Genomic DNA, 12,782 nt, shown 5'->3' with positions numbered 1-12,782 from the left:
TTCTAAATGGTTAGATAGCAGTTTTACTTGTTTTTTTATATAGTGTTCTTAAATAATGTAATTATTTCAACTGAAAGCTGTTTAAAATGGTCAATCCCTAATGTACCACGATCTAAAGGTCATGGCGCATGCGTACTTGTCGAAACATTTTCTGGTCAGTTCACTTCCGGATTTGTAAGCTACAGGTGCATACGTCCGGATTTCTCCGGAATGGAGGACGTGCTGGAAGGGATGGGCGGTCCGGAAACCGGAACGTTAGTGGAAGGGATCGGGGATGAGCTTGTGTACATCAGCCTGATGGTGGGCATGATGATGGTGTCCATAGGCTCCGTGCTGTACAGATGGAAGTGAGTATCACATGGGGAGGGGGGGTGAGGGTCATGTACACGTCATGGTATAACACTTTCACTTTGTATTTAGATAGACAGTAATTTTGAAAGACGCCTGGCATTTGAGCAATTTTCTAACAGCCTTCAAGACATTAAGTCATATTTCAACATCTTGAACCTTTGAAAACTAGGCTAAAGTGTATTTTAAGAGGAGAGGACGACATAATTTGTGTACACATCATGTAAAATCAAGTTAACATTTGTCACCTAATTTTTTTTTAAACACTGAATTTGGAAAATCTAATTAACTTATAGCCTGTTGATAAGTGGACAAGAGCGTTATTGTAAAAGTTCTGTGTATAGTATGGTATTGTTATAGTTGTCATAACTTTTAAAGTATAAGGTTATATGTAATGTTTCTTTGATAATAATGATTTTCAATTTCCATACATGCATAAATCCTTCAGGCTCTTTCCTTTATAACAATAAATCTTCAAACATAACATATTCAATTTACGCAAACTTAAATCCATATAGCAAGTACATTGTACAAATTACTACTTGTCAACAATCAACATCTACATGTACATTAATGAAAGTCAGACATCCAGGTAATAAGATATGCCAAATAATAGCTACTCAAGCAACTGGGAATTTTGAGAATTTCTTTAATTCTATCCAGTTGGCATACCAACATCTTTGATACATCTTGTTCCTCCTTCCTCCGAAACAGCCAACAGCAGGCCATGGGAACAACCATCCACCCCGATCACAGGACGCGTATCCTCGAGGCACGACAGCAGCTGGGGTTGGATGACACCCAGAGCGACAGGCAGCCCAGGTTCACCAATAACGGGCAGTGTCCCATATGTATGGAGAACACCAACTTTGCCGTGGAAACAAACTGTGGACACGTATTCTGTGGTCAGTCAAGATGATAATAATTATTGAGTTTTATTTGCAAGTTCTTGCCTGAGGGCTAATTGCAACATGAAACAATGCATATACAGACAGTGTTTTTTCCCTTTGTCATTGTTGCACAGCCAACTGTATCCTGATGTACTGGAGACATGGGAGGTGGCTGGGAGCAGTGGGCTGTCCTGTCTGCAGACAAACAGTGAGGACAGAAAAAACTTACTAAACCTTGTTTATCTTTAGATCAGTTTCATTGCAATGTCAACTTTAACATCTTTTAACAAGAATATATCTAAAAAGCGCTTTTGGCACCGATGTGGCTTTAGAATCGTTGGCAGCCATCTGTCTCGGGAGCCAATGACATCACATCATGGTCAGTCTGTAGTAGGCTGACCGCAGCGTCTGCTATGGCTGTACAGTCCAATCTTGAACTTGGAGAGGCAGTCTTATTTACAGAAATTGGCTTTAAAGTTTACAACACTGCAGTATATCTACCATCAACAGCTGTTGGGAGGTAAATTCTCAGAAATAAAAGCCTTCTGTTGGTCTAGTATGGACAAAGTGACCACAGTTCAAAATGCCAAAGTGCTGATATGTCCTGATGAATAATTCTAACCGTCAAATTTCATGTTTCTGTGTCAGGTGACTCTGTTGCTACCTCTGTTTACTGAAGAAGAGAATGGTTCAGATGACTTGGTGCAGATCGCTGGAGAAATAAATGCTTACAACAGAAGATACTCTGGAGAGCCCAGGCCGGTATGTAGTACAATGTACTAGTAGTGTTTTTCCAGGCCTCTGTAAGTTGTTTCTTACATTCTGGCCTATATATAGAAGCCAAAGTTAAGTCTTTCTTTTTGCGTAAGAGTTACTAAGACCATCTGTGGGTTCCATGTTAATCTACTATGGGAGGTTGGTGGTCTCATGACTTAGATACTTGAGCATAGTGACTGTATGTATTGTACCTACACGTTTATCATTGGTGGGTTTTGAATGATTGGATTGAATAATTGATCAGTCCATGTAAAAAGAGTTGTGTTTTAATCTTTGACATTTTCCCCCTGTAGTGGCTGGATTACCTGTACGACCTTCCGACCTTGCTACGTCATGCTTTCGTTGAGCTGTTCACCGTTGGCGGGCTGGTCATGATGTTTCGTGTACGCGTGTTTCTCATTCTGCTCGGTGCCATACTGTACTTCATTTCGCCGCTGGACATCATCCCGGAGGGAGCGTTTGGTATTCTTGGGCTGGTGGACGACGTTTTTGTCATCCTGGTGTTGCTGATCTACGTGTCAATCATGTACAGGACCTTCGTGGCCAATAGGGGAGAGTTGGGGCTTGGAGGGGATCCAGAGTGAAACATCTGGGCCATCATACAGGGAGGGACCTTAAAAAAATACATAGCTGTACAACAGTACATTTGTATATAAATATAACAACTTTACAAACAGGGAAATTTGTGGACAATGAAAGAGCTAAAACTGTAAAAGACATGCAGTTTCATGGAACTTTATAGAATATCAGAAGATAACAGATTGCTGTGTCATACTATTCCTCTTACCACCTTGCCTTATAATAGCCTTGGCAATACTGGTACCACCTTTCTATATCAAGCACTGATACTAATAATACACAGCAAAGTGCAATAACCGTCAAGAGTGACAATCTTTGTAAACTGAAACGACTTTTCTACTTTGTCAAGAGCTGACATTTTGTAAAAGACTTTCAGGTAACCAAAATGGCAATAACATCCTTTGTATCTAAACTTTTTAGAAAGTTTAAATGGTACTCAGGCTAACTCAGCTGTCACACTCTCCTTTAGCGGGAAATGCTCGGCAAACCCTCCCGGTGTCAGCCCTGCTTGTTTGAACGAAGATTTTGGGTATTGGGGGCGTCACCAGCAAACAGCTTTCAGCCAATCAGAGGATTGGCACAAGCTCATCTCGTGGAAAAGAACGCAAAGGTTGCTGGGAAGCCATCAGCCAATCAGGTTACGTCTTACATCACTACTTGGGGTTCAGAACAAAATAACGGCTGTTTGTGTCAAATAAGGCTAGCTCATTAATTATTTATAAGCAACTGTCAGTGACACCCCCAATACCAAAAATATCCATTCGAAAGAGCAGGGCTGAGACCGGGAAGGTTTGCTGAGCATTTCCCGGTCCCGAGCGGGTTTAACTTTAAGCGCTGTTAAAGGAGGGTAAGCTGTCAAAGTCCATAGTTCTCAAAGAAGGAGAGTGAAAGTGTATGACAGAAATGTGTTGCAGTGAAATCTGCAATCTAGTATAGTCTGTCAATTTCACCATGGTGAGTATTCTTTTTACACAAGGGCTGTCGGAAGTTGAGATAGGAAACAAAACTGCCTGCCTGCAGATGTAAAATAGCTTCTGCTTTGCACTTCAATGCACAACTGTTGTCTGAAAGACTTCAGGAAGATACAGAATTACTTATGGTGCCCGCAGGAAACAACATCCTGTATCAAGGGTACACTCATAGTGATGGAGGCAGCTTGTAGGAGCAAAGTGCTGAGAGCTGTTGTTTAACAGCAGCCTAGTGCAAAACCAGTATTACTTGAGCCATGATGATCAACAGGATATTTGTACCTTGATTCAGATATCTTAAGTAAATATGATATGTATTCATCTATGTTTTGAGAAATTTACAGAAATGTGGGGAAAGGTTTCCCAGCAGAACTAGTTCAATCTAATATGTTAAATGCTCTGCCTGCTGAGCTTTAGTTGTATTTATTTCGTGCTTTGAGTTTCTGATGTGATGTGTACAGTGAGAATTATTGTAGATTATGAATTGTACTTAGAGGAATTATAGATTTTTATTGATGTTAATTTATGATGGGAATTTATTTTAAGTTAAGAGAGAGTTACCCCAGTGGGGGTCATGGCTGTATATTACAATGATGTATGAAAAATGCAGTTAAGATGGAGGCATTAAAAGTCAAACCATACATGTATGTGTGTGTGTTTGTGTGCTTCTTTTGACTGTTTGTTTGTATTTGCATAACACAGCAGGTTTGTTCTGAATAGGACAAGCTGTGTATCTGTACTGATTTATTTGATCCGCTCACACCTAGATGGGCCCCTTCTCTTTTCAAAGTATGGTGCATTCTTTAAAATACTTGAGGTGTGGCTCTCCTCAAAAAAGGAACCTCCAATAAACGTTCCTGCCGAAGCTAGGTACTTGTTTACACCTGAGTCAAGTAAGGAAATTTGTGTGCCTTTCAACATCAGGACCTGTCAGGGATTTGAACTCCAGGAACCTCCAGGTTCTCAGTCAACAATCCTAACCACAAGGCCATCGTGCTACTGTCACTAGAGATGGTCTATGCAAATTTTTTTTAAAATGGCCAGCCTGACAATGTCAAGAGTCCTGCATGTATATACATTCTTTACTGTTCAGAATAGAGCCCTACCTAAATTTGGACCATTTTGTTGATGCATAGCTACTCAATATAAGCATATCTGTATCCTATATTTGCTTTGTAGCCCTAATCTTCACGTAGACAAAAATGAACATCACAAGAAAATTCTCATGTGCTCCATAATAATCATTGACTACAGTATTTCAATCAAAGCTTGATAGCATCAACATTCTTTGCTGACCAATAAATAATATATCACCAGAGTATCATAAAAAAAAAGATACAAAAGATAATGCACTGCCACCATTGCATGCATTGCAGGGGACACAAACAGTTGTCCCAGTATAACTACATTAAGCTCATAAAATAATCTCTAACATTAGACTAGTCAACTTCAATTTCTGCAACAATTCTTCTATAAACGTTAGACACATAAATCAGCAGGCGTATGACGACGTATGCATCGTCAAGGAGACCAAGTGGCCCAAAGAACATCTCGGGGATGAGGTCGATAGGTGAGGCCAGGTACAGCACACAGGTGAGTAGATAGACAGGCATGCGCTCCCAGGTAAGGAGGGTGAACAGCCCTCCCACTGTGAACATGTCTCCCCATATATGGCGCAGGATGGTGGGAAGGTCACGTACAGATGTGATGAACTGTAGGGACAAAATATGTTTGACCAATTGCTGACGTCACGTATCCGTAAAGACACATGTCAATAAAGTCAAGTCTGTAACTCTCGCGAGTTTACGTTCATATGTGATAGGTCATTATTGATCCTGAAGAAGGCGACAGTGATCTTTGAAAATTTGATCTTTGAATACCTATAGTGTTGAAAGAAAGTTTAGCATTGTATTATAGTTTTACGTTTTATCATGCTTGCTAGTGATACAGTTAATGTATTTTTTTCTAATCTTGGATTAGTACCTAAAACTAAGTAACTCTATCTATACCAGCTAAGAGCGAAACAACAAATCAAAGATCTCATAGACTCATACCTCTGTGAAATATTTGTGAGGTTAACTTTTAGTGAACTTCTTAATGCCATAGCCCTAGCCATCACAGATGTTAGTGAACCTCCCCTTCTTCCCTAAATCAATCCCAGCTATCTCATCCCATCCTTGGGTCATTCGTCTCAGGGTCAGCTATTAAACCAGCTGTTCATGAACTATACCACACTACTGTACTTTCAGCAAGGGGCCTGTAATGCTGCAGTACCTGAAAATAATGCTAGGGGGCACTTAATCCCCAGATAACTCACGGTTTGGCCTCAATAACTACTCACATACCAAATCAAACAAATCCATCAAAAGGATCTTTAGTTATATAGGTGCAAAAACACAAACGCAGACAGAAACAGTACCCCCATCAGAGGTGAACCTCCTTCCCAGAGGTAATAAGGGGTCACCATAAATTCTGAGACATGCTTTTCTGATTCTTATGAATATAGTCTAAAATGCCAAGATTATTTGCTAAGACTTGCTAAAGATTACTTGCTAAGACTTGCTAAATGATTAGGACCACCTACCCCTCTTGGCTCCTCCAGGAATGCCCTGTTATACCGGCTGACTTGTTGACTGACAGTCTCCTGGTCTGGAGAGCGGAGATCCTCCTCACTAAAACACTTCATCATTAGAGTGACCTGGGAAGGAGAATGGATCACATGATCAAGGGAACGAAAAACTAAAATCAGACAAGGCAACAATCTCCCCAATTCAGTGGCCAATAAAACTTTTGTGTTGCCCAAGGGGTACCTTAGCAGAGAGAGGTTTGTAAAGGACACAGGTACAACAAAGGAAGGATGTACAATGTGTGATCTTTCTGAGTACTTAAGCCTCCACCAGGCCTAATCCTACCACTGTCGGGCACATGGATTGTAGAATTTGGCAAAAAAAAGGAATAATTGGCCAGTAGAGTCAGTCACGTCAATATTTCGCCTTGCAAATGAAACCCTCTGGTGGTCAAACTTCCCTGGCAAATATTCTCTCTATAGCTACTAGGTGTAGTTAGTCTGGTAAAGACTATGAGTACTTACTGACTGTCTGCAGTAGGGGCATTTGACTGGTCTGGTTGCTCTGTCCCAGTACCTCAGGATACATGGGCCTGCAGGTGAAAAATGATGGAATGAGTGAATAAATGAATAATTCAACAAAGGGATGAATTTGTCAACTAGAAAGGTACACATGTAGCATCATCTGCAAATACAAAATGTTTACTTTAACATGGTCTAGCCTTACAATCCTGTTTATTCTTACTCAAAGATAATTTCCTATATATATGGTGACCAGCCCCTCCAGCTCTGTCCTGCCACTTGATACATCATATAATCAAATACCACAGGTGTCTGCTACACTTTCAGCAACCATGGTGACAGCCGTATAGCCCTGGTCATTGACCTAGTATTTGTTAATTGGAATGGGAGAAGAAGAGGTAGAAATAGATCAAAAACATTGTGTTTCCCGTCTGTGAAGGTAAACATAATGAAGACATAGTAAAGCAGGTCTTCACTAATACAGTAGCTTGATGTATAAGATAGTGGATAGTTCTTACCACAGAAGACATGTCCACAGTTGGTCTCTGTGGCAAACTTGGCCCTATCCAGACAGATGGGACAGTCATAGTTGACTCCTGGGTCCCTGGGCCGGCTGTATTCTGTACTAGCAGGACCAGTTTGGTCCTGGTTCTGTCCGGTCTGTTCCTGGTTCTGGTAACCACCTGTTGTGCCACCTGCAGTACCATCTGCACGGCCAGGGGGAGCTTGAGGTAGGCTGTTGATATACTGGCTGATCTTTTCCCTACAAAAGCATTTCACAGGCTATTGTATTACTATATGCATAAACAAAAAGGTCTGTAAAAACTTAGTAAGATACTAGTAACTGGCGTGTTCTGTAACTGTTATCATAAAATGAAATATCTGTTGACTACAAGTCTTTGTATGAAACATTTATTTTGTAATATGAAACCTTTGGCCAAGAGAAGCTACAATGTTTCTTTAGATATTAAATTACTATAATTCTTGAAATTTGGTTTCATGTTTGCAGTTTTCACAGTTACCACTTCAACGCGAACAGTATATGTCCTATCAAACATAAAACAAGCAGCAATGGCCGCAATTAACCTTGCAAAACAATTAATTTACTGGTGTAATCCCGTAACGTTATAACAGATGTGAAAAACAAAACATTGACTTATTGACTTACAACTCTTTGTTGCAGGAAAACTATTCAACTTATTTATAATGTTCATTGACCACACAGACAACTGACCTGCAGAAGTTGAAGGCCCTCTCGCCCAGTTGTGGGAAGAAGTAGGCGCAGATGAAAAGTGCCAGTCCCAACACCACACACAGCACGAACACCAGCCATAACAACATCACCAACAGGACGACTGCAAACTCCAACAACATGCCGAACATCGTGGTCCTCAAAACATACAGCAAATTTATGAGCCTTCTTGGGTATTCTTGGCAGGCCCAAACTGTTATCAATTAAGGCACCCGACTTTCAGATACCAAATTGTTAACCCCTTATTGTTCTACCACTCCTCCAAAGGTGTACCGCAGTCTCGTTGTTTCTCTATACTTGAGTCATAATAAAGTCCGATGTTTCTAACGCTTACGTGTACTTCCGGGTTGTCAACTAGAAGGGGACTTCCGACAGTTTCTGATGATGGTTACTCCTCAAACGATCCTGTCAAAAGCTCGCTTCTTCCGCTTGATGTGACAACTCCTCAGGAAACAGTTAACTTTAACACTATCTCTTCACTCGTGAAAAAAAGGATGTTTTGCAGACCTCTGTTGACGAAGTTGTGGGAGGGCGGTGTCTTGGAATGACCAAGTTGAGTCATTCAAACGTTAACCTCTCGTTAACTCATATTCTGACAGTCAGAAAACGACGAATTGAACCTCGGTGAAACGTTACGTCTCTGTGATCCAAAGTTCAGATTCTGTACCTTCAAAAACAGACCAGAAAACAACAGACGAACGAGTCAAACAGACACTGACATAACCTTGCTTCCGCACAGCTGATGACGGGTCATAGGTCATCCAGACCAAGATGGCTGCCGTGGGTGTGTTGGCAGTCGGGTTTGTCCTTCTGTTGGCGGTTTTAGCGCTGCTGAGGTTGTTCTTCGTGTTCAGAGGACTGGGGAAGGATAGAAAACCTCTTGGAAGATCCAATGGTTCCATCAGGACGTTAGTTGTTGTCGGTTCAGGTGAGAAATAGGCGCAAAGGATGGGGTGGGGCAAACGGGATTTCCTACGTACCAAGTTGAACTTTGCTAGTTTACGATTACGAGCTAAGTACATCTAGTGCTGCATAGTGCATACTAGTACCTTAACTCCGGACGTAAAAATGTTTAGTTTCAATTCCATAACAAACCTAAACGCCAGGTACCAAGTCTAGACTTGCAAAAAAGTATCTCTTGCTTATATATTCTCCTTTTTTTCCATCTAAAACCTTCCATAGCTTGTGAAATTTGCAAAAAGACAAAAACAGCAAACTATGTTTATGACTGAGCTGTTGTGTTTACTACTGACTCTATGTAATTTTTCATGTATATTTTTAAAATTGTATGTCAACTTTATGTCATCATGGAATTTTGCATTATAGATAATGCCATGCCATGGGTTCAGGTCCAGACTTAAGTCCGGACCTGAACCTGAACCCCTGCCCTTGAAATGGACCTGAACCTGAGTTAAGGTATGCAGCATTTTCATGTATCTTTATGTTGCACATCTACAGGAGGCCACACTAGTGAGATTCTCCGTCTCATGAGCGGACTGTCAGACACGTATGCACCGCGATATTATATCATCGCCGAGACGGACGAAATGAGCGAGGAAAAAGTCCACAGGTTCGAGAGAGAAAAGCACCCAGGAAAGAAGGATATGGCAAGTGTTCTTTTTCTCTAACTCTCAAAGTATAACGTAAAGAAATAAGACCTTCAGTTTATACACTCAGAATAGTCCATTTGAGCTCTGTTAAGCTTAAACATCTTGGTACATGTTATATGTGTCACCTTCTCTCCGAAAGGAGGAGGGATCCTGCCTCACCTTTTTCTACAAACTAGTTAATAATCATTATTGATATAAACACTGACAGTTTACTCAAACCAGCCCAGGGGCACACCCGGGGAGCCACCATCTCAAATTTCAAACCATCGACGCCAGAACCGACACATACAAACACTCATACTTCCCCCGTACCATTCCCCAGTGGAATGCCCTGCCTAGCACGGTTGTGACAGCTCCCACCGTTGAGTCGTTCCATGCCAGGCTGGAGGCCTGCCCGCCTTAGCCCGGGACCTCAACTCCCTCCTACTTTGCCCCTGATGGGGCTATATGGGGATACTCCATGATGATGATGATGATGTTATATCCACTGCAGTATGAGGTACAGAAGGTGCCCAGGAGTCGGGAGGTGGCCCAGTCCTGGCTGTCGTCCGTCTTCACCACGTTATACGCCACCCTTTACTCCTTCCCTCTGGTCTTCAGAATATCCCCAGATCTAGTGAGTGCCATTTTGATTATTGCTACCATCAGGATAGTGAGTGTCTTACCATTGCAGAACCTACTTATCTGTTGTGTTTGTGATAAGGCCATAAAAAAATCAAGGCAGCTGCAAAATGGTCAAATGTATGCCGTAAGTTGTAAAAAAGATATTGGAAAATGATACTTATGTCGTAGAATACCAAAATCAATGTCAAAATCAAAGAAAGAACAAAAAAGAAGAACCTATATTTCGGTACATGTATATCTAATGTAGACAATCATACATTTTTTTACAGATCCTTTGCAATGGGCCAGGAACCTGTATACCCCCATGTGCTGCAGGGCTTCTTATGACGGTGAATCTTTTTCATTATCAAAATCTGTTAAAATTTTAAAAGTTGTATCAGAAAAACAATTTCTGAATGGAAAAGTAATGTAATTGGTGTAAGGTATCATTACCTGGTACATTGTATTTTGATTAGGTCAGTTAAGACGTACCTCAAAGGAGTCTTAATGGCCTGACTATATAGTCCTAAACTCCAGAAGGAGATGTTATTTTCCAATGAATTATGTATCAATAAATACGTAATCAGTTGACTTTTTACAGAATTGCGTTTGTGGTGAATTAGGCAATGGGTGTTTTGTAAAACAATGACACTCAATAACCCCGTGCAGACCCTACCCGTGTATTCCCTAATACATGTTTTTATTTTTGATTGGAGAATACTTTGGGACTTTAGTAGAATATTGAAAACTTTTTGATTCGCGCGGAATTAGTGGGTACTTTGTCGTATACTGTGAAGTGGTCTGCATTTTTTACTTCCTAAAATTATCATTTATTGAAAAATAAACCACAGTTTAGAACTCCTTTAACCAAACCTCTCCCCCCTCCCCACAGTTCTTGGGACTTAAGAAAGTTAGGCTGGTGTACGTGGAGAGTATCTGTCGCGTGGAGACGTTATCGCTGTCCGCTCGGCTGCTCTACTACCTGGCCGACCACCTCCTCGTGCAGTGGCCGCAGCTACAACAGAGGTTCCCGCGTACTACATACATCGGAAGGGTCATCTGAATAAACATGCTAGGAATATTTACCAAAATGTAAATTATCCTAATGTTGCAAAATGGCTTTTCCATTCACTGTTCAAAAGGTGAATTTAGAACCTTCTGAGGCCATTTTTACCAAATATTATAGGGACTAGATGATATGCATTCTGAAATTATGCCTTCGTGGGTCTTTCAGTAGACTCTAGTTTATTGACATAAAGTTCTACAATTATCAACAAACTCAGACATACCACAGTAACGTGATGTGGAAGCACTTTATCAGATGATGATCACACATGTTGGAAACGCATCTACATGTATAAGCAGCAACAACTGTGCTGTGCACAGTGCAATGTGAACCAGTCAGAATTGCCCTGAGGAAGGTGACGGATAATCACAGAAATGCTGTTCTTAAATGAATCACTTGGTTGTGTACAAAGAGGCTTTTTATTCAGTGTCTTACCAACCTGATAAAACTATTGACAGAGGATGATCACTCCTTTCACACACAGGAGAAGGTTTATGAGATCCTCAGCTGTTGTGCACATCATTGGATGACAGGAATGTATTTCTTCTAATTCTATGTTGATTACAGTTTCTAAAGCCTCATAATCTGTGCAATTTTTTTTAGCTGAATTCAAATTCTTTACGAATAAAGAAACTCAAAATACCAATATTGTCTGGAATCAGTTTTTGGTCCGCAGTTCAGTGTGACATTCTGCACTGCAATCTTCAGCTTGCAGTTGTACCAGGATAGTTTCCTTAAAGGGGAAGTCAACTCCATGGCAGAAGCAGGTGTCATTTTTCTAAAAGACCACATCTTTATTATGATAGGATGAGTGGCCGAATTTTTACAATCAAAAGATAATACAAAGCACAATGGTGCACGTGGTGTATTTATAAATGCCCTACAAACTAATACATTGTTCTGCCGAGGATTTACCGGAAAGTATCATATAATCTTTAATATACAATCATGTAATAATAAATAATATATATATATATATATAATAATGTAATTTGGGGGATTCACTGGGAGTAGTCCTTGCAAAGATCTTGTAACAGCAAAAATGTTAAATGTGTGCTATCATATTTGAGATGGTTATACAAGAAAGTTATTATAATAAGATAAATCAGAAATGAATTGTGCACCTGTTATTTTAGAACAGAGAAACATGAAGTAATGGGAGTTTTCATAGAATATTTTCAATGCCCATGCAAAGACATGTATATTTTGTCATTTAAAAAGCAAGAAATGTTGTGTATCATCCTATTTGACTCACTTCTATGACAGTTCTCATAAAATGTTGTGTACATGGTACTTTTACAACAGAGAAATATGTAGTAAATAATGGATTCCATGTATGTTTAATCTACTGGTTCATCATCAAGTTATATTAGCTACAGTTGCATCCGTCAAAATAGGATTACAGCAGAAAAACTATATCATGAAGCTACAAAAGCTGTGTTTCATAATCAGTGGGGCCATAATGTAAAGGGCAATAAGTAAAACTTTTGTCACAAGCTTTCAGTGCTTGCGGGGAATTTGCATAGTAGAGTAAGCTGATCATTAAGTTTGATGTACATGTAACTATCAGACATGTAACTGTCAGAAAGTGTGTCCGTTCT

The 12,782-nt window shown here is 40.3% G+C and overlaps 3 protein-coding genes across 4 annotated transcripts; 2 read left to right on the top strand and 1 right to left on the bottom strand.

Moving 5' to 3' along the window:
- Positions 1–129: 129 nt before the first annotated feature.
- LOC136444718 (E3 ubiquitin-protein ligase RNF170-like) lies at positions 130–4,203 on the top strand. 2 transcript variants are annotated; one of them, XM_066442422.1, is made up of 5 exons: positions 130–347; positions 1,012–1,253; positions 1,373–1,446; positions 1,887–2,000; positions 2,309–4,203. In XM_066442422.1, exons 1-5 carry the CDS (start codon positions 211–213, stop codon positions 2,597–2,599), a joined length of 858 nt encoding a protein of 285 aa, XP_066298519.1. In that variant the 5' UTR covers positions 130–210; the 3' UTR covers positions 2,600–4,203. The 2 variants fall into 2 exon arrangements, with proteins under 2 accessions (XP_066298519.1, XP_066298520.1); XM_066442423.1 differs by having other exon boundaries at positions 132–347; positions 1,063–1,253.
- A 415-nt stretch (positions 4,204–4,618) lies between these two features.
- Positions 4,619–8,075, bottom strand: LOC136444720 (E3 ubiquitin-protein ligase RNF170-like). Its single transcript, XM_066442424.1, has 5 exons — positions 7,885–8,075; positions 7,169–7,413; positions 6,654–6,721; positions 6,147–6,260; positions 4,619–5,274 (listed from the first exon to the last, which is right to left on the bottom strand). Exons 1-5 carry the CDS (start codon positions 8,031–8,033, stop codon positions 5,002–5,004), a joined length of 849 nt encoding a protein of 282 aa, XP_066298521.1. The 5' UTR covers positions 8,034–8,075; the 3' UTR covers positions 4,619–5,001.
- A 598-nt stretch (positions 8,076–8,673) lies between these two features.
- On the top strand, positions 8,674–11,827 carry LOC136444721 (UDP-N-acetylglucosamine transferase subunit ALG14-like). The gene is made up of 5 exons (XM_066442425.1): positions 8,674–8,830; positions 9,361–9,515; positions 10,006–10,128; positions 10,406–10,465; positions 11,008–11,827. The coding sequence occupies exons 1-5, from the start codon at positions 8,674–8,676 to the stop codon at positions 11,176–11,178; spliced, it is 666 nt and encodes a 221-aa protein (XP_066298522.1). The 3' UTR covers positions 11,179–11,827.
- The last annotated feature ends 955 nt before the right edge of the window (positions 11,828–12,782 follow it).

The sequence above is a fragment of the Branchiostoma lanceolatum genome, chromosome 11, assembly GCF_035083965.1.
Source record: "Branchiostoma lanceolatum isolate klBraLanc5 chromosome 11, klBraLanc5.hap2, whole genome shotgun sequence".
NCBI classification, from domain to species: domain Eukaryota; kingdom Metazoa; phylum Chordata; class Leptocardii; order Amphioxiformes; family Branchiostomatidae; genus Branchiostoma; species Branchiostoma lanceolatum.
Note: the sequence above shows the minus strand (reverse complement) of the source record. Positions and strands in the feature narration are given on the sequence as shown.